Source organism: Tiliqua scincoides, chromosome 2 (genome assembly GCF_035046505.1).
Source record: "Tiliqua scincoides isolate rTilSci1 chromosome 2, rTilSci1.hap2, whole genome shotgun sequence".
NCBI lineage: Eukaryota > Metazoa > Chordata > Lepidosauria > Squamata > Scincidae > Tiliqua > Tiliqua scincoides.
The window spans coordinates 155517735-155542013 of record NC_089822.1 but is presented as its reverse complement, the minus strand read 5'-3'; the positions used below and the strand labels follow the sequence as shown (position 1 = coordinate 155542013).

Here is a 24279-nt window from a genome sequence, read left to right as displayed (position 1 = left end):
AATGCCTTGCCTCTTCTTCAATCATGTTATTTTTTGCAGTAGCCAGTAGCTCATTGAAAAGGCAGTGCACAAAATGCCAAAGCAGTACTCTATTTATAGATGTGCTAAGCTGATACAATTACTTGATATAGCATAATGTTTCTTTCTTAAGATAGCTTACAAAGGACTTTACAAATGCCAGTATAATTATCCACATGTTGTTAAGCATAGAAACTGAGGTGTCCTACAAATGATGCATAGATGAGGCAGATCTGTGAATCTGCTTAAAGTTTCCTGATTTGCAGTCCCCTGAAAGAAATCAGAAAGGCAAGCAGAAAAGATCTGATTACATGCTACTTTCCAGTTGATACTTCACTGATACAATACAATTAATAGAGAAATAAACAGGTCATGGTGCTGTGCTATGTTTAGCCTACTCCAAAGTTTCACTACATATCACCTGTTTGCCAGGCTCGCCTCTTTAAAGGGATATGTTTTTCAAGCACATCACAACAGTGACATCCCTGTCCTTCTTCACTCTTTGGTCTCCTTTTGAACAAATGGCCTCTCCAGGGAGGAATTCTTTGGCAGAGGTTGCCTGAAGCTGGTGGGTTGCCCAGCAGAACCTCATATCCTGACCTTTGTTGAGGTATAGCATCCATTGGGAGCTGCTCGCATGCTTCTGTGGCACTGCAGCTAGAAATCCTTACATGCTGAGCTTTAAGCCTGGCCAAGGCAGATTCTGAAAAGGTACTATAAGTTCGTGGCAGCCCTAGATGGGTTCTTGAGGCAAGAGTCACCACCTTTTCCACGGAAGGGCTTTTCTGTTCTTTCTTATTCTTGTAAATTCTTCTCTGAGTCTGCTCCAGGCTGGTCTCAAGGTGGAACACATCTTCTACCACTCTGAGGACCCTGTCAAAGCAATCCAGGAGTTCATTAGTTGCAGTTGGCAGGTGATCCAGATAAAAGCCTACAGTGCATGGATCTGTGGTAGGACTCTCAGGAAGCATCAGGTCTTCAGGGCTAAGGGAAGAAATGGTTGTACTAGCACGGTGGAAGATGATGCCAGGAGAAGGAAGGCGAGACTGTTTGGAGTTTCCAGAGGAGTGGGAAATCAGCGAGTCCATCCCCTCAAATTTTACTTTGTGACGAAACTGAAAGACAACGAGATCAAAGGCTTTTATACTTTCAGTGATTAATTCTTGTGAGCTGGAACATCTCATTGCAGCAACTACGCCCATGCAGCCATATCTCTTTTGGTATGGACTATAGGTTCAGATGCCATCATACCCTATAGATGACACTCTAAACAGCTATTTACAGAAACTTCAAGCCAAACCAATACTGCATCTACACTTAGGCAAAGAAGAAAAGATGCCAGTATGACAAACAACAGACTGTAATCTCTATTTCTGGGAAAACCGAACCAGCTACAGGTGGTGAAGAAACCCATAAAATTAGGTCAGTCAAGAAACTCCAAAGTAAGGTGAGCTCATATTTCAAAATACTGAATCTTTAATTTGCAGTTGTATTTCTTAGAACAATGACTCAGCAAATAGTCAGCCTCTTGTGAACCAAAAGAATTTTATCATACTGGGATAATGTTGGTAGTTGAGCATTTGATAACCAACACAACTTTGGTCAGACCAATTTGAAAAGCTTATAGGAGTTTCAGGGCCCAATCCTATCTAGTTTTCCGGTGCTGGTGCAGTTGTGCCAGTGGGGTGTGCACTGCATCCTGTGGTGGAGGGGCAGTCACTGGGGCCTTCTCAAAGTATGGGAACATGTGTTCCCTTACCACGGGGCTGAATTGGGGCTACGCCGTAACTGAAAAGTTGGATAGGATTGGGCCCTCAATCTTTTAGCTAGAAATTCTCTTATGAATAAATTAACAGTGCAATTCTAAGTGTATCTACTCATAAGTGAGTCCCACTGGGTTCAATGGGACTTACTCCCAGGTATGTGTGTGGTATAGGATTCCAGTCTGTTTACTGGAAACCTATGTGATCAAATTGCTATCTTTCTCCAGTCACTTATTTTTTCTAAATGTTACTTTGAGGTTTATTCAAAATGTTTTCTCATAACCATGTGATCTACCCATTTCATTTGTAACCTACTGATGCATATTTGAAACTAGTCATTTAGAAACAGGAAAGCACTAAAATAGTTCTCTTTGCTCCAATGGATGACTCTGAGGTTGTTGGAAAAAATTGACACAGAAGAGCAAGGTCATACCTAGAACCTATAGGGAAGAAGAACCCAGTTATGTCTCGTGGGAGTCTCCAGCACTGTGACAGAAGAATGTAGGAGCAGCAGTGCTGTGTTGCTGGGCCTGGTTACTGCAGCCTACTACAGAACATGTAGCTGCGCAATCCTAACTTGCGCTGGAACAGGCAGGCTGGCGGGCCTATGCTGTATCCAGCATAAGTTTGGGGCTGCTGTTGGAGTGAGCAACTGAGAGCAGAGAAGACGGGTAATCTTGCCATTCCCAGTTCCAAATCCCATCCTTAGCAGCTTCTACTCACTGAGCCTTAATTGTGGAAAAACATGGGTTTAAACTGTACTGGAGGTGGGAAGCTCTGGGGACTAGTTTGAGATAGAAAAACAATGGGCAGGGCCCTTTTCCATGTTTCTCTACTTTCAGTCACTCCTACTAGAAATGGCTTTTCTTCATCTAAAGGGGACATCAAGCTACGGCTACGCATGTTTGCATGTAATACGTAGTTTGGATCTGAAGCTACCATGAACCACACAGATTCACCCTTTTCCCACCATGATACTGCAGACTGCCCCCATCTCAGATACCTGGCGATGGTGAACATTTGTAGATCCACTTGACATATGAAACAGTCTTTTTATGGCTTGAATTTAAAGTTAATGCCACCCAGGTATTCAGTTTTGAAAGCAGCCCACATTTTTTGGTGCTACAACTGCTTAAGTGACTGCATTTTCTTCACCCATCTTTCTCATGCCCCTTGAGCTGGGACTGTGCAGCAGGCACCAGTATTTCCCTTTCTTTTACCTCTTTAGTTTTGCTGAGTCCTATCCAAAGTTTAAATCTTTTCACCAAAAATTCTATCATCTCATAATCCTGAGGTTCAAAGGCTGAATGGTAGATCTCAGAGTGGATGATGCGGTAGCTGTGAAGGATCACAGCACAAAGGAAACTCTGCCCAATCCAGAAAACACCAGCTCCATAGCCAAGGACATATGTTGCACCCAGAATAGGAGAAGCCTTCAACAAAGACTGGAGGAAAGCTATCTTCCCATGGAGGGTAGAAAGCAGAGCTGAAAAGGCTGATGGGAGTGTCCTGAACTCTTCCACAATTGCAGAGAAGGCCTGGCAACAAGGAAAAAGGGGTGTTTTTAAAATCTGTGAGCAGTTTTTATCCCATCTGTGGCAACATCAATTATCATGCATAGGCTCCTAGTCAAATGTCCATATCGATGGGAAAACTACATGTTAAATTAAACATATAGTTGTTCTGTGTGCATGTGGTGTTCAAATAGCAACTATGGGGGGACAGATCAGGAATCTGGACTGTGGCACATGGGAAATCAGTATTTTACCCTTTGGATTTTGTGCTACAGTGCATTGAAAATCATGCCTTCAAAGCTACTATTAGTTTCTGGAAGGAAGCTTCTATCAACACCAATGCACACCATGCCCAATATGCAGACTAGGACTTTTTAAAATCTCCCTGAGCAACATTCTTTTCTATCCACCCTACAACTTTTTGTTTGTTTTTTCACTCAACATTCAGTCTTAGTTTTGATGAACTCCAAAGGTTGCTTCCTTTGTTGTGATCTGCTCTTTTAATTGGCCCAAGTAAAGGCAATACCCTATTATTATTTTGGGATTTTTTTTCCATTTATGACTACACAGCAGTCTTCCACCCATCATACTCACGCATCCACCCATATTTTGTATAACCTACCAAACAGCCGCACTGGGCACAGATGACAAGAAACAGGAGGAAGATGACTGTGATGGCCACAAGCTCTCTCAGCACAAGTTGGAGGGTTTTTCCAAACACAGACCATCTCCGGATAAAGCGCAGCTGCTGTACAATCTAGAAGGAGAAGAAACACATTTCAGAGGATTGCATATTTGGAGGGAAGAAGCTCTTAGGAAGACTTGTCATTAGAAGGAACATGAGGAGCCTGCATTTGGATAATAAACAAAATCCATCATCACGCCATAACTGAGACCAAGGATGTCACAACAACAATGGATATCATGGTACAATTAATTAAACCCCTGAAATTGGAACTTTGCAGCCCAATCCTGAGCTCCTGTGGTGCGCAGCTGCAGCAGCACAGAAAACGGCTACCACCTCATCCTGCACACCAATGGCAGTCATGGGTAACACCTTGGGAGAAGGTGTCTTTCATCCCCTTCTCCCAGGTAAGGAAAGTAGTCCTGCAATGGGGCTACTTGATTCACCACCGACCATAAGGTTGGCAGTGAAGTAACAACGTTCGTGTCGGGTGCAGAGCCCCACACAAACATGCAGGATCCAGTGGAGCAAAGCTCCACCAGTTCTGCCTCCCTCCCTCCCTGCTCCTGCCTCCCTGTCACTCCTCCTCCCCGCCCTCCACCTGCCTCCCTCCTCCCCAGAACACTTCCTCCCCGTTTCCCCCTGCCCCTGCTTACCTTACTGTGGCTCAGTGGTTCATGCAACCACTGAGCAATGGAGGCCAGGCACCTGCCCGGCAGTAGCCCAGCGCCAGCCAGTGCTGGGCTAGCAAGGGTGCTGGCCCAGCGTTAGGCCTCGCAAGCATGCCTTATGGCATGTTTGCGACAGTGGTGACCCGGCACGTCAAGCCCAGGATTGGGCTCTCAGTCAGCATCTCCAGCTGAAAACAGCTTCTTGGCACCTCAATACCTCAAAAATATTTGTTGGGAAACAGCTCTAGTAAATAAGGGCTGGATGTCGGTTAAAACGTCAGGGGGGAAAAATCTATGGTTGAAATGTGAGTGTAAGCCTAAGAAATGCTTGTGTCAGAGAAGGACCCATGGAAGCTTGGCTACCTAGCTCAAAGGACGTTTGCATTCATCTTTAAAATAATCATGTGTGTTATCTCAATCCATGATGAAAGTTGCAAAAATGGGCCACTGAATGAAAAATAGAAAGGCATGTCTGAGACGGTCCAGAAGACAGTGTTGATTTCTCTTTGAAAGAACTGAATCTGGTATATAGAACAATAAATGATATTCATTTCAAGTCTTCTGTCCTTTACAACCCTGAACACTGACTTTCAGGAGAAACAATAATACTGATTACTGTATTCCCATCTACCAAGTTCTCATCCACCTTGCTGCCTTCCCTACTGTCTCTAGAGCCTGTGCTGTGAATTTTATCTGCTGTTTTTTTCATCCAGGAAATATGAGGTAACAACCAAGCACTAATACATCCAACCTTGGATGGAGCAGATGGGTCTCCCTATGCAGTTTCATTAGGAAACACATGGAAAGGAATGACACCAACATTAGCCTGCAGAAGCAGCTTCAATAACAATTAAAAGGTCATTACAGCAGCATTTAATACACACGTTAACGAGAACTTATGCATCATTCAGCTTGTTAATCAATCAGGCATGGTGCCTTCTAAACAGACGTTGGCTTTGTGCAGGGTGTACCATTTTTTTTTATCATTCATGGGAGATGAAAAGCATATTTTGGACAAAAACTAACTAGATGGGATTGATGAAAGGAGATGGCTTATAGGAAAGGCAGAGCACAAGATCAATACCGGGACAGAGTTAAAACTCAAAACCCTCAATTCTATGGAAATAGTTATTTCAACAGTTGTTCAGGAATAGTCCTGTTGCCTTAAAAAAAAGAACCATGAAGAGCCATGTTCCAGGGCCTTCAGGGTCAAAGTGATCAATCTGCCTGCCTTTCTCCAGACAATCTATACAAAAAACCAAATTGCAACACTCCTTTCCAGTTTGGCAAGACTTGATTCTCAATAGCTGAAGTCACCCAAGACAGGTTAGCCCATACAATATATCCCAATGATGTCTCTGAGGGCTCCCATTACTTCCTTCTGTAGGATGAGAGCACCATTCATAGCCATGGGAGAAAGTTGCAACAAGTGCATCAGGTGGCTGTCAGAAGGTTTACATTCTCCTGCTTTTACTCACCTTCAGCATGGTGGCATTCAATAGCAGAGCACAGGCAGTGGCTTCTGTATGAGCCAGCACTGCCACTTCGTAGAAGCTGGTGAAAGCCTGACGGTGCTTCTGGTAATGCCTCATCCGCACATCTGCCAAGTAGATGTAAGCAAAGTGCAGGGCAGCAACAGCTATAGAGAGGAAAGCCAGGAAGAGCTGGAAGAAACTGCACCTCTGCCAAGGGCAAGGCATCCGTTCCTGAGATGTGAATGATGGATTTGGTAGTAGAAATGCTCCACTGAAGAGAAGCAGACATATCTGGGGGAGAAGGGGAACAGCAGAACCAATGGCAAATACGTCTGTATCTTGACGTTACACACATAATTAGGCATTGTAGCTACTACGCTTACTTGAGGGGGAGTCCCAAAGAAGTGGAACTTAAGGAACGACATTTTAGGACACGATTGGGAAAAATAGCTTATTATTAATGTCAGGGGAAAACATGAAGCAGTCGTTTTAGCAAATTTTAGGTTCTCCCAAATATTCTCAAGGATAAAAGGATATACTGTGCTATATAATAAACTGCCTGAGGCTGCAATCCTATCCTCACTTACCTGGGAGTAAGCCCCATTGACTATAAGAGCCCATTGAGCTCTAAGATGGTTGGCAACCTTCAGTCTCGAAAGACTATGGCATAAGCCTACAGCACCCAGTATTCCCAGGCGGTCTCCCATCCAAGTACTAACCAGGCCTGACCCTGCTTAGCTTCCAAGATCAGACGAGACTGGGCATGAGCTCTAAGATGGCTATGTATGAAATCCCTTCCTGAGAGAATTATTTTTTAGGGTCATTGACTGTCAGGGATGGTTAAATATAGGATATCTACAGAACATCTTAGCATAGAAGTTGGTGTACAAGGGGTTGAACTCCCAGATCCATGAAATAGCTACCTTAAGTGCAAAACAGACTCAAACATGTTTGCTTCTCTGTCTCATTTCTTATTTTTTTTTTAACCTCATGAGCCCTTTCCCCATTTTTTCCCTTTCAACAGATGAGAGAAGTTTCAGTCACACGTTATTGAGTATAAGTATGTGAGGCAGGCCACACATAGGTATGATGTCATTGGGTTCAGTAGGCTGCTCAAAATAAGGCAGCAGACCCTAGTCTGGGGCCCCCTGCTGCAAGTAGGCAACAACTAACATCACATCTATTTTGACCCTAAGCTGACAAGATAGGAGATCTCAACATAAAGTCTCCTGGCCACACTGAAACAATGTTTCAAAAGGTCACTTGCGATGTAGCCTCGGGATGCATTTAGCAACGTAGGATACATACCACCATGGCAAGGGGGAGGCCGAGACCGTCACCAGAGTGTAACAGGTGAAATGGGAGAACGGACATTGAAGAAACTGCGGGTCCGATTGACGGAAATTCAAACAGAAGCATCACAGTCAGGTGCAGATTTGCATCAGCACTGTACTGGGTGAACTCCACAAACACAGCTTTGCTCCTATCATAATAGGAGGAGAGACACTGATGAATATCAGGTTGAATAAAAAGCTATACAAAAGTGTTCTCCAGTGGCTAGAGATGGGATATTAGTACTTGCTGGCATTAACCTGGTTAGGATTTTTTCTCCCTTCTGGCAGAGCTTCACTGGCAGATACTGCTTGCACCCTCAAGATCTGACAACTCTGGAGCATTTTGGTCTTTTCCACACATTTGTTTACCTGAACCCATCTGGTTTAGTTTTACTAATTGCCTGGCCCACCAACAAGATGGAATTATGAACAGTAGCATCAGAACTGGTACTCCTTCCAGTTTCCCTATTATGCTTCACATTACTCCAGTGTTTCTCAACCAACGATACAGGTGATACAGGTACCAACAGTGGTACTTGTGGAACCTCTGGACACCTGCAACCTGGCAGCGAGACCAGCAACACGAGATGACAAACAGTGGTAGGGGCTTGGCAGGCAGAGCTCCAAAACATGATTTTCCGCACTTGAAAAGCCCTTCCGTCCATCCTGAGTCTCTTACTGGTGTTTGCTGCATCACATCTGACCTCCCAACTCAGAAGTAACTGGCGATGATATCATTGCCAATTACGTCCAGTGGTACTTCAAATAGGTGGACCATGTGAAGTGGCTGAGAACACTGCACTACTCCATCCGCAGACCATGTCTACAGTACAAGTTTGATCTACAGTATTTTCAAAGCGGGTTAAACGTCATAGCTTTCAATGGAGAGAAGATCCCTTGGAATTCTAGTTCTGTGAAGGGACTGACCATCTCTAACACCTGTATCAACCATCTAATCTCTAACGTCTGACAGTAAGAAATAAAGTTCCTAGATTTATGTAGGAGATGTCATGGCAGCTAAACTAATTTCAAATATGCAGTGCTTTAGATGTGCTGTTTGAGAATTTCCACAGGGTTCTAATGTCAGAGGTAGCTGCACTGTTCCAGTGCTGGTCCCTGCAGACTAGATTTTCATCCTGCTTGTCTGTGCCAGTCCACAGGGTTCAATGCAGGACCTGTAAGACTATGGAGTCTAAGCAGTTTCCTGGTTTGAGCATGTAGATGTCCTGTAGGAAAAGATGTTTTTCATTATTTGGAACCTTTACTATTTTTCAGGTTATGCCTGCAGCACCTACTGGCGAATCTACCTTCTGAATGTGCCCTTAAGCAGCTGAATGACCAAAGTAGTGAAGTACAAGACAGCAGTATATTGCCCTCATAGGCTGACTGAACAAAGCAAAGCAGAAACCACCCCCAGAGACCAGTCATTCTCTTTCTTCCATAGCAAGAACAAAAAAACCCCACACTGTATTGATTTTAATCTCTTCTAGAAGGCTGAGTTTTGAATAAAAATAAGTCCTCCTAGGCAGCTTGCCTTTTGTGGATCCAGTAGCCTGCTTGTAGGTCATGCAAAATCCTCTGGGCCCTTGCAGAGTTGTTCCCGAGTGACTTTGAGCAGCCAGAATTAATGTAGTAAAAACCGGAATGACCCCAGATCCAAAACCTGTGGGCAAAAAAACCCATTTTGGGCACAAGAAAGCACAAGGTTATTAGAAATACTTTGGAAAAAACAGAGACTTACATTTGAAGGCATCCTGCGTCTTTCCTTTCTCTGAGAATAAATGCTCCCAGTTTTAATTCTGATTCCTTAACCCCCTCCTTGCACTTGTAGCAGTCAATCCATGCAGACCTACAGTACTGTCATGCTCTAAGTCGACAATCATGCAATAAGTCGACAATGAATTCAGTGTGGATGAGCTTTCAGCATGCAGTTGCAAGCTCATCTTTGCAAGTGATTACAGAGGCATGCTAAGAATGAATTTGCACTTTCAGAATGGCATTCACATGACTGATTCAGTATACAAGAACCAAACTCTACATCAGCATGGACTGCTACCACACAGACAAGGATGGAGTGGCAGCCTGGCTGCACATCAACATGGATTCGTTGAAAGCAATGGCTGCCACATGCAGAAGGTATTGCTATAATGGGTCTTTAAGTGTTAAATTGTGAGAAGTCATGGGTTACACATAGGAAACTGCCTTATACTAAGTCAAACCATTAGTCCATCTAGTTCAGTACTGTCTCTGCTTTTCCAGAGTTTCAGACAGGTCTTTCTCAGCTCTTCCTGGAGATTGAACCTGGGACCTTCTGTATGCAAAGCAGTTGCTCTTCTGCTCAGCTACAGCACCTCCCCTACCAGATAACAAAACAGAAAGACAATTCCCCATAACATCTTTTCTTACCTAAAAGCATCGTGCTGAGTTGGATTGAAGCATGCATCTCCATTAGCTTGACTACTCTGAGAAGCCTCTGATCTGGACACAGACAAGTGGCAAAGGGGACAGGTACTGTTGGCAGTACTGAGGTGGTGTGTCAGAGATGCAGACTGAGGCTGAAAAAGCCCTGGCAAGTACAAAAAGAAGAACAGGCAGATCTTTTTCCTTAAATCTCTGTTGCTATTTCCTAAATTATACCCTTCCATATGTACAGGCAATTTTATGTGCCTACATATGCACATCACCACATTGCCAACCTATATTTTCCCTTATCTTTCTTTCCATAGAGCAGGCCCAGTGATACTGTTATACAAACTTGTATCTACCATTAACTCAGCTCAATTCAGCTAATTTGCATTCCAGCTGGAGAATTCTCAGATCCAGATTACATTTCCATTTTTCCTTGTCCCTAGCTCACTTTTTATAAGAGATTCACTGAAATGTCCCTGATCTCCTTTTTCAATGTTTGTCAAAGTAGCCTACTGGACCAAACCTGACAAGACCAGCTGTTAGGTTTTTCAATGCTTCTAACATGAAATACTGACATCTCTCTGCCTGGGCCTACTTCAGTTTTTTGCTTCAATACAGTCCCTCAATTGCCCCTTTCTCCTTGTTTTTTTTCCCCACTTTACCAGCTGAGAGAGAAGAGCAATTTCAGCAGAATTCACACCTGGATCCATAACTTCCGTGGAGCTTTGTTGGTTGAGATGAGGCACTCCTACTAGTGTCAGCTTAGGATTTTCAAAAAGGTAGTTCAGTAGCACAGTGTCTATCCATTCCAACATGTCGGAGTAGCTACATAATAATAATAATAATAATAATAATAATAATAATAATAATAATAATAATAATAATAATAATAATAATAATAAAGATGAAGACGAAGACGAAGACTATAGCAATTCATCAACCAAGGAACATGTTAGGAAAGCAAAGCATAGTCAATGTTTCTTTTTTCTGCTTGGTTTCATGACAGTGACATTCATCCCCTGATGCAGAACTGTGGGTGAAACCAGACTGCTAATAAATTATCATAGGAATAGCTAAGAAATATTGCTATCACTTGTGTATGAGACTCCCCACCACCACCATGGACCAAGGAGTCCTGCTAGCTGAGCTGCAGGACTCCTTTCTGGCACAGAAGCAGAATAGGTCTGGGAGCAATCTGTGGACTTTCCCTTCTTTATGAGCTTCTGTTCATAGGGATTTCAGATTGTTTTGGTATTCAAAACTCTAACATGAACAAGGCTGGGGGCAGGATTTTTTTTTTTTAAAGAATGGTCAAGCTGATGGGTGTGAGGACACTTGTGAATTAATATAAGCTATGTGTAATCATTTCGAAATACCTGAATCTGCTGAGACTCCCCAGTTTTGCATGCAGTAACATCACAGTGTATAGCTGTCTTTTTGGTAATGGTGATATGAATTACTCTTAGAAAATATAAAGAAAACTTCATCATCATCATGAAATCTTATCTATTGATAAATCCTGTAGACAGGGGGGGGGGGGTGACATCTTCATATGCTTAGATGTTGGTGCCACTTTTGTATAGACATAAAAGACATTTTTTTTAAAAAGTCCTACCAGTAGATGTCAGTCAAGAATTTAGGCTCCAAATTTAATACTCACTTATCTGGGAATAAGTCCCACTGAATTCAATGGAGTTACAGCCCAATTCTATTTCTCACCACACTGCATGCTATGGTGGGAAGCAATAATGAAGCCTGAAAGAGGTAAGGGAAAATAATTTTCCCTACCTCTGTGAAAGCTCCAATGGTCTATGGCAGGGGTGCCCAAAACCCAGCCTGGGGGCTACTTGCGGACCTCAGGGGCTCCCAATCAGGCCCTTGGGGAGCCCCCAGTCTCCAATGAATCTCCAGCCCAACAGAGACTTGCTGGAGCCCATACTGGCCCGATGCAACTGCTCCCAGCTTGAGGACGTTTGACCTCTCACCTGAGCTGTGAGACGAGGGCTCCCTCCACTGCTTGCTGTTTCAAGTCTGTGATGCAGCAGTGGCAGCGAAGGAGAGGCTTTTATAGGCCTTGAGCTACTGCAAGACTTTCATTCATTCATATAAGTTCCATCTCTAAAAAATTCATTTATGTAAATTTATTTAAATTTTAAATGTAAATTAATTCTTTTTTTCCTGGCCCCCAACACAGTGTCAGAGAGATGATGTGGCCCTCCTGCAAAAATGTTTGGACACCCCTGGTCTATGGGTATCTTCAGACCTATGTAAGTCTAAGGAGAGTCGGGTGAAAAACAGGTGACAAGATCTGGTATGCATGACTGCTGCCAGATTCTCCCCTTCCATCCCCCAATTCCCCCCAGTTCCTCCCGCCCAAACACCCTGTCATTCCCCGCCCCTCCACCCATTGCTCACTTCTGCCACCAATGTACATCCTCTGGCAGTGGCTGGGTGCTGTGGTGGCATGCATGCACTGTTGCTAGCATGGTCATGCTGGTGACCCTGTTGCACACATTGGTTCCACATCTGCAGCACTGATGGAGAGGGCCTTCTGCTGATGGAATGCTAATTCCATCAGTGGAAGTCACCACTTGAATTGGGCACTTACTTTATGAATGGATGTGCATAGGATTGTGCTGTTAGTTACATCCAGGAGATGGATAGCTGCACTACTATTCTATTTTTTTGTCAACTTCCTAGGTTCTTTCATGTGGTTTCTTCAAGTATTTTTAGGACATAAAGTACTGTTTTAAAAATGTAAGCCACTTTATGTTAAAACGGCTTCAAGTACAGGCATGCGCCACTTAACTACAGGGATACATTCTCTGATCCCCATTGTTACATGATTAGGTTGTTAAGCGAACACTCAGCCCAATTTAGTGTCTTTGTTATGTAAACAGACACTCTGTGCTGGCTGCACAGGCTACTGGAGATAGATTGCCTCTTCTTTGTATTAAGAACCTTTTTGCTGTGTAAACAGACACTCTGCTGCAGGCTATTGGAGACCTGACCACCCCATTAAGAGCCTCTTTGTTGTGCTTTGACCACCTTTGTATATGCAGTCCCTCATTAAGCGGACAGTTGTTAAGTGGCACACACCTGTACTTTAGAATATACAGAACCCAGGACAGTTGCATTTACATGCAATACCTGTTCTACAGTGAATGTACTCAGATCTACGTCAGCTGTATAGCTGGCGTAAGTCTAAGGAGAGCCCGGCAGTGATCCGGCAGTGATAACTGACAGATACAGAACTCCAAATGGACAATCAGTTGAACCAGATCAGATTGTATTTGTGTTTTTTTTTTTTTATTAGGGACAACTTACTTATCCTTGGACATGCCTGAACAGGGTATAGTATAATACTATATAATTTTTAACAACTTATGGTGGTGGAAACGGCATCATCTGTTCATGTTCCTGCCTTCAGGAAGCTCACCTGTACAGAGAAGTGAAGTTGAGTCCTTTGTTGTTTGTCACTGTGATGGCCTGCTTGACAGCAGCATGCAGGAGGTGAACATTGTTGTCATGGAAGCATCTTTGGTAATTGATGGTTAGGAGCACCAAAAGGAAGAGCATATGAGTGATGCAGTTCTGGAGTGAGTAGAAGAAAACAGTATTCAGTCAAAACCATGTCAATGTTGCAGATGAGGAATTTTAAATATTTAAAAATCAAAATATGACTACAAGAGATGAGAAGCCCAGCAATCTTTGCATCAATAAATTGCATTATTTGTTGTAGCACAGCTGAAAAGCTAGGCCATGGGGAAAAATAAGTGCGAGTGTGTGCTGAGACCTGTGTATTTTATTAAAATGCATAGACACATTTTTTTTCCATTGCCTAGCATTACAATTGTGCTACAATAAAAAATGCAAGGTGCCACCAACAGCGTTCAGATCAGTTTAACACTAAGCAGCAATTTTTGCTAAAAGGAAATACAGCATATCCGTCACTCACAAAGCCAGTCCACAGCTTTTGGATTTCAGAATGAGATATTTCAGTTCAAGTCCTGGCCTAGCCGCCTGATCCCAGCCTTGTGGAAATTGTTAATACAGAACTAGATGGATCACCAACAGTCCTTTTAGACTGCAGATAGATAAGAATTCTGTGGCATTTTAAAAATCAACACATTTATTTCAGTATAAACTTCCATGGACTACTGTCCATTTCCATGAAAGCTTGGTTGCTGGCATCCTTCAGTCTCGGAAGACTCTGGTATCGCACTCTGAATGGTGGTTCTGGAACAGTGTCCTCTCCAGTGCGTGAAGCCTGGGTAAAGTAGATATGGAGGATAGACTGTTACCCATGCAGCAAATCCCCCCTCTCCACGTCACTGAAATGGTCCAATGGAAAGGCAGAGGCCAATACAGTTGGTTCCAGCGGCGTCACAGGAGTTGCCAGAACCTGACTGTGTTCAGCCATGAACTGCCTCAGGGACTCTGGCTCCAGATTTTGCCTCGAGGTTGTCTCCTGAAGCCTTTTCCATAACTGGATGTAGCCACAAGGCAGTGGAGGTTTGGGATCAGAGTTTTCCTTCTCTCAGATGAGCTGCCTTCCCAGGCTAATGAGTCCCATCTACCATCTACATTTCACATGAAAGCTTACGATGAAATAAATTATGGCCAGTCTTTAGAGTGCCATAGGGCTCTTTGCTGTTTTTTGCTGCTACAGACTCACACAGTTACCCATCTGAAGCAGTTTTAGAGTGTTTAAAGGTGGTATATTTAGAGTGTTTAAAGGTGGCTGTTGCTGCCTCTGATGTTTACGCTTTTCTTCTGTCCTGCTATCATCTGATCAAATAGGTTTTAGAGCTTTAAAAAAAATGCAAAACCTTTTAAATAGAAGTGATAATGGGATCAGTGTATACCCTATGGATAATAATGGTTCTATCATACTACTGTTAATTCAAGACGAGATATCACTCATTCGTAGCCTTCACTGCTGTATTGGCAAATGTTCATATTTAAATTTACTCAGACCTCTAGTGGGCAGAGTAAGTCCTAACACTTGTGATACTTTCTCCTAATTCATTAACAGAGATACATTCCAGACTTATTTAAAATCAAATTCTTATGCTACTGCTGCAGCACAGTTGCTGCTGAAAACTACTTCTGGGGCACCACCTTGCAGCAGTATTGTATACATGTAGCAGCCTTTTGGTTCACCAATGTTGCTGGCATGGGGGCATGCTCTAGAGGAGCAAAACTCATGGGGTAACTGCTTGCATATATTCCTGCTGCAACATGGAATTTTAATCATATGAAAGTGTCTTCCTGATGAAAGCTACACTGTAGCAGCAATGCATGAAATGGCTTCAAATCACAACAATTCCTCAAATGGGGTGTGTGTTACCCTGGACACCTTCCTGGGTGAACATGGTACACAAAAATTTCAGATCTCTTCAAGCTCTGTAATCTACAAGTCTATGACATTGTGTTGCCAGAATGAGTTTTCACCAACATATAAATTTACCATATTGAGTCAGAACATTGGTCTATATCAGGGGTGCCCAAACCCTGGCCCTGGGGCCACCTGCAGCCCTCAAGGACTCTCAATGTGGCCCTCAGGGAGCCCCCAGTCTCCAATGAGCCTCTGGCCCTCTGGAGATTTGTTGGAGCCCACACTGGCCCAACACAACTGCTTTCAGCATGAGGGTGAGTGTTTGACCTCTCGAGTGAGCTGTGGGATGAGGGCTCCCTCCACTACTTGTTGTTTCACGTCTGTGATGCAGTAGCGGCAGCAAAGGAAAGGCCAGCCTTGCTTTGTGCAAGGCCTTTTATAGGCCTTGAGCTATTGCAAGATCTTCATTCATTCATATAAGTTCATCTTTAATATACTTATTTATGTAAACTTATGTAAATTTATTCAAATTTGAAATGTAAATTAATTCTCCCCCCCCCCCCAGCCTCCAACACAGTGTCAGAGAGAGATGATGTGGCCCTTCTGCCAAAAGCTTTGGACACCCCTGTCTATATCTAAACCAGTTTTGTTTGCTGAGCAGGTCTCCAAAGGCCACCCTTAAACAAACTACTGAAGGTCCACTCAATTGGAGATGCCAGATATTGAACCTGGGGCCATCTACATGCCAGGCATGTGCTCTACTGATGCGGTTTAGTTCCTCCTTCTTTGATACAGATACACTTATTAGTATAAAAGAAATAAGCTCACCCGCATCAACCCTCTGAGAGCACGTACTTTCTTGGCTTCTTCCTTAGCCTGCAGAAGTCCATAGCCACAGGGCACCCGCACCTTCCCAACTTGCTCAGGCATTTGTTTCACCAAGGGCTTCTCCACCAGCCCCTCAGCTTCACTCACCACAGGCTTGCTGATGAGAGCAGCATATAGAGCCCCAATCACCACCTAAAAGAACAGGAAAGTCTTGGTATCAGAGGCTAAGACCATTTCCCCAGGGGGAGATGAGACTACAAAGGGTACTGCCACAGCTCAGTCAAATTGACAGCCTCTCTCCCAGCAGTCTCATTTCATTAAACAAGAGATCAAATCACAATCTCCAAATCTAACATGTTGCTTGACCCTCAGTGTCTCAAAGACCTTGTCATTTAGTGGCCAACCATAGACCTGCTTACAAAATGATGTTCCCCTGCTGTATTTCAAAACTTACTGTGTGCATGCGTGTATGTGCACATGAGTGCGCTGAGAAAATTACAACAGGAGTTTGTTATACATCACCTTTACTGGCTCCAAGAAGACAAAAGTAGTGATGAAAGCAAAGGCAGATGAGATCAGCCACATCAAGGTAGTGTGGTCGAGGAAGGAAGAGCCATACAAGATGCTGATGGAGAAACATCCAGCTACCAGCAAGAAGATAGCAACATAAATTGCTGGCAGTATCCCAGCAGGGAACAACCATGCTTGAGGTCTTCGAGACACCCCTGAAAATAAGATAGTCAAGTAATACGTTTGTATGAGACCCAGCGTAGCATAAAGGCTAAAGCTGCAATCTGATACAAACTTGTCTGGGAATATATCTCACTGAATTCAATGGGATTGACTTCTGAGTAGAGGGATGCATAGGATTGGGCTGTTAGAGAGCTCTTGCAGTTAAAATCTTGCCTTTGCTATAAACTCAGTAGGTGGCCTTGGACAACTCTCAGCCCCAGTTGTAATATTGGCATAATAGTTGCATTACAAAGCTATTGTAAAGACTCCATATGTAGCCCTTTGCATACTCTGAAAGTGCTAAACAAATGCTAAATATTATTATATATTGACCTGCCCTGATCAAATTATTTGGAATAATTGCTTATACAGCATGGAAGAAAACCCACTCCTTTAGCCACCATGATTGTATGTACAAATGAGAGGTTAAAGAGTGCTAAAGGAAAACTAATTTGCGTTAAATTGTAGACAAAATTAAACAATATCACAGCCCCAGTATAAAGGCTCCTTTGACACAAATCTATGAGAACATGAGAAAACCACTCAACAGTATTCTGACGAAGATGCATACACACCAATCCGGGTGGAAACAGGGGAATCAGGTGGAGGTTCCAGATCAGAAAGAAGCGCACTGCCACTACTTGTTATAGCAGAAACATAAGAGAAGGATTTCCGTAAAAAGGTCCAGCTGCTTCCATGCTGCGCATCAGACCAGCCACTGCAGGAACTTTCCATACTGTCAGCAAGGGGAAAAAGAACAAATGTATTGGAGTTAGAGACAAGGGATGGATCACAACCACCAGGATAAGCATGAAGCATAGTGATTACTCCAGTAGCGAGAGGACTAAATTTTACAGCTTTGTCCTGGCTGAGCTGGCTCAGGCAGGTCTGATTTTCAGGCTAATGCAAAGCTGTGGCTATTGCGCCATCTTGGGTTTGAACCTGGGGCCAAAGTTAAAAAACTAAACTTGATTTGGTTTGTTTGTAACCTACCATTCGACACACTATATCGGCAGTGAAGACAGGCGTGCATCCTAAGTGTGGTGGAAGTGGTTTGAACACAGGGCAGGTTCGGACAACACTTTCTGGCCCTCTTCACATGATGAGGAGCAGCATCATGCACAACCCGCTCCTCCTTTCTGTGCGTTATTCCTTTTTTCCACTTATCTTTTCCTAATCGCATGTGTGTGTGTGTGTGTGTGTGGGGGGGGGGTTATCTGAGTCAACCTCTCACATGCAATCCTTACTCTTGAACTAGTATAAGGATCACATGTGATAGGGCAGCTTGAAGTTGCCGTGGCACGTATGATCAGCAAAAGAAGGAATAAAAGGGAACGTGTAGTGGAAGGGGGAATGCAACATGCATAATCCAGCTCTGAAAGTACTGTCTGAACTAACTCAAATGTAACCAGTGGGTGTCCCACTACACATTAGAATGCCTGTCTTTCTCACCTTGATTATAGTGGTTTAGAAGGGATGATTCCTCACTCCTTGAATTAGAACTGATTGAGAGGTGAATTATTCTTTCCAAACCCAAACTAGCGAAGAGATATAGTAATGGGTAATTGGGGTGCTTATTCATTCTCTCTTCCTCTCTCTCTCAGTTTCCCCCATGTTCCCATATGCTGCAGTTCTAGCAGCAGCATATCTGCCCGTACGGTACATACCCATCATAGACGAGGTCCACTTCAGCTTGGGGTGAAAACCTGCCACTGTCAGATGTGATAGAGTCAGAGATGCTCTCCTGAGTTTTGGCTGGGATCAAGCTGAGCAAACCTTCCCCAGAGGAGAATAACAAAAACTGAAGTTACGTCTTTTTTTAGTAATACAGCATACAATTTAAAAAATAAATGCAGTTCATTCCTTGAAAATATATTTTATTATTTTATTTTTCAGAACCAAATTAATCTCAAAGAAGTGCACTTCTCAGCAGTTACAAATTGCCTTCATTTATTAAAATGGCTCCCAGTTTAATCAATGAAAGCTGTGCAGTGCAATCCTATGCGTGTTTTTTCAGAAGTGCCATTGTTTTAGTGGGACCTACTCCCCTGTACATATGCTTAGAGCTTCAACCTTAGCTAATCTACCAATTAAAACCTGCAGCTTTGTTTTTCATTATTTGCTACCACTGTCAAATTCTTAACCAAACTTTAGAGAGCAGCCCTAATATGTATGAGAGAGAGAAGAGACAACAGGCCCAGTCCAAGCCCGACTAGTGCCGGGGGTAATGCTCAAACTCTGCCCTGCTTTCTTTTCTTTACATTTCTTTTTTGGTATTCCACTCCCAGACTGAAGTGCCAGAGGGGGCCCAAAATACCTGAAAGTCTAGGGACCCAGCCATGGGCTAATACAGCCCTGGCCTGCACCCATCCTACTCAAAGCAACAGCTTCACCTTGCTCGCCTCACAGGTGAGCCAGCCCTGGGAGACAAAAGCAGAAAAAAAAATGTGATTGAGTTACCAGAGTGAATGCCGCAGCTGGACCGCCTGCTGTCCTCAGAGTCTCCAAAGGAAAAGGACAGAGGATCATCATCAGAGCTAGACATGGATTCAATTCCAAACTTTGCCAGGGCCTTCTTGCTCTTGAGAATTTGATTCCGGTTCACCAGAGGATCAGAATTTAAAAGGTCAGGGATATCAAAGATGCTGTCACATAACAGCCACTGCTTCACAGGCCTACAGAGTTTTAAAAAGGGACATATTAGTGAGGTCTGTTCCCTGGCATGGAAGAAACTCACGCCTAACAAAACTAGGTAGGAATGCTTGAATGCCCCCTTCAGATACCTCAACACTGCTCAGATAGGCCTAGAAGAGCCAGTGTGGTTTAGTGACTAATTGGTTGTGTTTGGATGGAATAAACTCAGGTTCAAAAGCTAAGACACTCACTAGATAGCCTTGAGCAACATTACAATCTCTTAGCTCACCCAGCCTTACAGGATTGTTGTGCATTGCACTAACAGCATAGATAGAAAGAGCCAAGAGAGAACACTATGTGCGTTCCTTTTCTTGTTGGAAGCTCTCTGTACAAAGCAGTTTCCATGCAATTTTGGATAATGTTAAAACCGTATTAGCAATCTCATCCACCCTGTTTATTTGCTTTTTACTGCCATTGTTCAAACTGGCCTGAATCACAAGAGAGTCTGAGATTTCCCCTCCTCCCAGGAGGGGAGGACTATGTCAAATGGGGTGGGAAATAGAATTTCTTTTCACCATTGAAAGGAAATAATACACAGAGTCCTGAGGATGTACTGCTTAAGCACTGCAGAAGAGTAGATGGGCAGAGGCTCTTCCTGGTCCTGATTAAGGATGCTCAAATGTCCAATGGCTAATGTGCCCTGCACAATCACCATCTGTTCTATTCACACAGGTAACATCCCTGTCTTCTCAGATGGAGTATCAATTCCAACTCCAGCGGCAAAGATAAGGAGGCAGACGGACTGCCCATGTTGGTGCCCACTTTTCCACTTGGGACAACCTATCTAGCTAGCTGCCAGAGAAGCCTAATCCCATAAGCCTTCCCTCATCTTCCTTCAGGCTCCTGACCACCCTCCTCTATTTTCTTCCTCCAGTCTAGCTCCTCTTCTTTGCTTGATGTTTTCTGGCCTGGTCTTATGTACCCTCCATCCACCTCTTTCTTCTCACACCTCTGTCGAACTCTGTAAGTTCTGTCTCCCATCTTGCCCTGTGAACTCCTCCTCCTTAATGCATTGTTCCAAGTCTTTTTCACTGTCCTCATTGACTGTCCTTTCTCTCAAACCCTTTCCTCTTTTTCTCGCTCACGCTCCTCCATTTCCTCCATCCCCTAGTTCCCTTTTCTCACTGCTTAAATCCTCCTACCACCCTTGGCCCTGCGCCCCCCCCCCAGAACATAAGAAGAGCCCCGCTGGATCAGGCCAAAGACCCACCTAGTCCAGCTTCCTGTATCTCACAGTGGGCCACCAAATGCTCCAGGGAGCACACAAGACAACAGACACAACTTGTGTCCCAGTGCGTCCCTCATAAGAACACTGGCAGCTGGGCTGCAGCTGTCATCTCAGGGAATGCCAATGCTTGGTGGTGACAACAACAGCAAGTGTGGGATCAGGCAACCACTTCCCCTTGCGGCTCACAGACCTGCGTTATATTTTTGGACTAAAAATAACCAGCTGCCCTGTGGAATAAAAATAATATCTCAAAATTACTTGTCTCTTAACTAAAGGATTCTTCTCAGATGTACTAAAGTTCCACAGACATTTTCTTCCTTTCCAAGCTCTCTGTTTCAGCAATACCTGATATTATTTGCTCCTGTAAGGTCCTTCTGGCCGGAAGCTAGTCTTCGACTCACAGGAATCTCCTGAAAAGAGCAAAAGAGATCTAGTCCATATAGCCAGGAGGTATGGATGCTACATAAATGAATGCCACTCTGGAAGAAACCCTTCCTAGATCCTTCTGTGTTGGACAATTACTGCCCAGTCTCCAATTTGTCATTCTTGGGCAAGGCACTAAAGTGTGTAGCAGCAATGCAACTCCAGGGATTTCTGAAGTTAGCTGATTATCTAGATCAGGGGTGTCAAACTCATTTCATAAGGAGGGCCACATAGCATTCATGATGCCTGCTGAGGGCCAGAAATGATGTCATTAGGCAAGAAGTGATGTCATTAAACAGGTCATCACCAAAAATAAACACTTTTTTCTCACTTAGGAACTCATTAGCTGCAAATGACAAAAGAGAAAATAAATGAATCTTGATCATATTTCAAGATATGGGAGACCCCAATTTTCACATGGGCTACCTCAGCACTACACAGCAACTGAAAGCCTGAGGGCCGTATAAAAAGCTTCCACGGGCCGCATCCAGCCCCTGGGCCTTATGTTTGACACCCCTGATCTAGATCTCTTTCAATCTAGCTTGAGTCTGGAATTTGAAACAGAGGCAGCTTTGGTCACCCTTGTAGATGACCTACACAGGGTGCTACACAGGGTAATGCATCTCTGCAGATTGTACCTCTCTGTGGCTATCAATATCATCAAGCACAAATATCCTTCTGGACCACCTGGCTCGGATGGGCTTGGGAATGCCTCCATATGGAGGCTCCAGGAGGGTAGGTTCCAGAAGATGGGGCTGAGAGACTCCTGCCTGTTGGTCTATTGTCCTCCAGGCTTCCATTAACATCTTCATGAAATGGCTGGGGGAGGTCATCCTGGGATTTGGGGATGGGTGTCACTAATATGCAGATGACAACCCAGCTTTATCTTTCTTTTTTATCATCCACAAAGAAGGTTGTAGCAGTCCTGAATTCTTGTCTAGAGTCAGTGATGGGCTGGATGAGAGCTAGCAAGCTGAGACTAAATCCAGACAAGATGAAGTGCTATTACTGAGATCTGTGATGAATTGGATACTCCAGTGATTCTCAGACTTTTAGCACTGGGACCCACTTTTTAGAATGGGAATCTGTCAGAACCCACTGGAAGTGATGTCATGACTGGAAGTGACATCATCAAGCAGGAAATTTTTTAACAACCCTAGGCTGAAATCCTACCCACATTTACCCAGGAGTAAGCCCCATTGACTATCATTGTTTAAAGCATAAAGAATATAGCCTATTCAAAGTACAGATCTGAAACATTTCCCCAAATGCGGTCACATACCATGGTGGCATCAAGTCTAATCTATTAAAAATAAAATATTGAAATGAATGGGGATGAATGGGGACCCACCTGAAATTGGTTCGTGACCTACCTAGGGGGTCCCAACCCACAGTTTGAGAAACACTGGAATAGTCAAACTGTTCTGGATGGAGTTGCATTTTATGAATATTGTTGGATCCAAATGTGATTAGACTGGCATGAAAAGATAGAGGGAGGACAAAACAGAGAGCTGGTGTAGTGTGGAGGCTAGATGTGGGACCCTACATTCAAATCTCAGCTATGAACTCACTAGCTGGTGTTGGGGAAAGCAGTATGTATCAGACTCATCCTCTCCCACAAATCTGCAATCTGAAGACAGTTATAGCGACTGTTATGACATAACTGCTGTAAGGAGACTGAGAAAACGTAGGTGAAGTGCCCATTCCTGGATCATCTGGTTGGCAAGCACATGGGACGAGGCCCATGCGACAGTTCTACTCACGCTCTGGAATTCCTTCTCCCAGACAATCCAATCTGATCCAACCCTTTTGGTTTTTAGTCAGGCATTCAAATCTGTTTAGCAGTTGTTGGGGACCTTTGGTTTTGTTTTCAGTCTTAATTCCAAGGTTCTATTCATTTTAAAACTGTTTTATTGACTGTTTGTACTGTTTTATATTGTTGTAAACAGTTTCATTTTTTACTGAAAAGCAGTTTAAAAATAAATATATAAATGCTATTAAATGAGACAAGAACCCAAGCTGTGGGGGAGGGTCTAGTTATAAGAGCACATGCAAGTTTATCATTTCCTTATGTTTATATATTTATTTATTATATTTAAGGATTTCTACCCTGCCTTTAAACATCAGAAGGGTCCTCATGATAGCACAGTCCCCAAATGTAGCCTCTCACTGCTGTGGAAATTCTCTTTATTACCACCACCAGGCCCACCAAATAGCTTAACTTACACTGTCAACAGAATCCACATCCACCATGGACTCTATTCTCCCAGGGACAGATAAGGAGGAGGAGCTACCCAGGTTAGAGCAGTCAAGAGACACGTCCATCTCTACAGTCTGAGAATTCTGAGCCGCTGGTTCAGGGTCTTCTATTACAACCTTTTGGAAACAAGGAACAAGCTCACACACCCACCTAATCAAGTACTCAACAAGGTATCTGTTCTTCCACCCACCTGAGAAGAGCTCCTAAGGGGCCATAACCCCCTCCCAAATTTTGAGAATGGCTGTAAATTAATTGTGTAAAAATAAAATAAACTGACAGGCTTAACACAGAAAAAAATGGTTGGCAACTTTCAGTCTCGAAAGACTATGGTATAAGCCTACAGCACCCAGTATTCCCAGGCGGTCTCCCATCCAAGTACTAACCAGGCCTGACCCTGCTTAGCTTCCAAGATCAGACGAGAAAATTGTGCCTTTTTAGTAAAAATAAAAAAAAAGGAAATAGTTATGGGGGATCTAATCTGACTGGGACTGTACCACATAGGAAGTAGGGTTAGCTCTTTCATGTGCACCATTTCTCGCACAATAAATCCCTCCCACGTGGTTTGCCTAGGAAGCAGATATTTGCTGCAAATAGTTGCCTGAGAGGGAAATTTTTGGCAGGAAAATGGTGCTAGATGAAAGTGTTAAACCCCTGTCCCATGTGAGTCATTGTCCAAAAATGAAGTGAGCCCCAGCAGGTCCACTTCCTATACTAAGCCCATCAGTTGACAATGGAACTTAAGCTAACATATAGCTTGACTTTCAGAACCCAAAAAATTACCTGGTGAAGTGAAGCATTTTATTCTACAGTGTATAGGGAGGTCCATATCCATGGACTCTATATCTGTGGATTGGGTCCAGGGCCCCCCCAAGCCCCCTCACCTCCAGAGGGTCCACTGAGTCTA

At 43.6% G+C, this 24279-nt stretch overlaps 1 protein-coding gene across 1 annotated transcript in view; it reads right to left on the bottom strand.

The window, feature by feature from the left end:
• Window positions 1–428: 428 nt before the first annotated feature.
• Window positions 429–24279, bottom strand: part of LOC136638845 (polycystin-1-like) — a 75721-nt gene continuing 51870 nt past the window's right edge. Inside the window, 13 exon segments of the mRNA XM_066612874.1 lie at window positions 429–1133; window positions 3002–3319; window positions 3918–4052; window positions 6130–6417; window positions 11246–11330; window positions 13309–13463; window positions 16039–16230; window positions 16567–16682; window positions 17346–17506; window positions 18438–18546; window positions 19231–19445; window positions 21038–21102; window positions 23342–23491. Coding sequence (XP_066468971.1) covers window positions 429–1133; window positions 3002–3319; window positions 3918–4052; window positions 6130–6417; window positions 11246–11330; window positions 13309–13463; window positions 16039–16230; window positions 16567–16682; window positions 17346–17506; window positions 18438–18546; window positions 19231–19445; window positions 21038–21102; window positions 23342–23491 — 2694 coding nt within the window.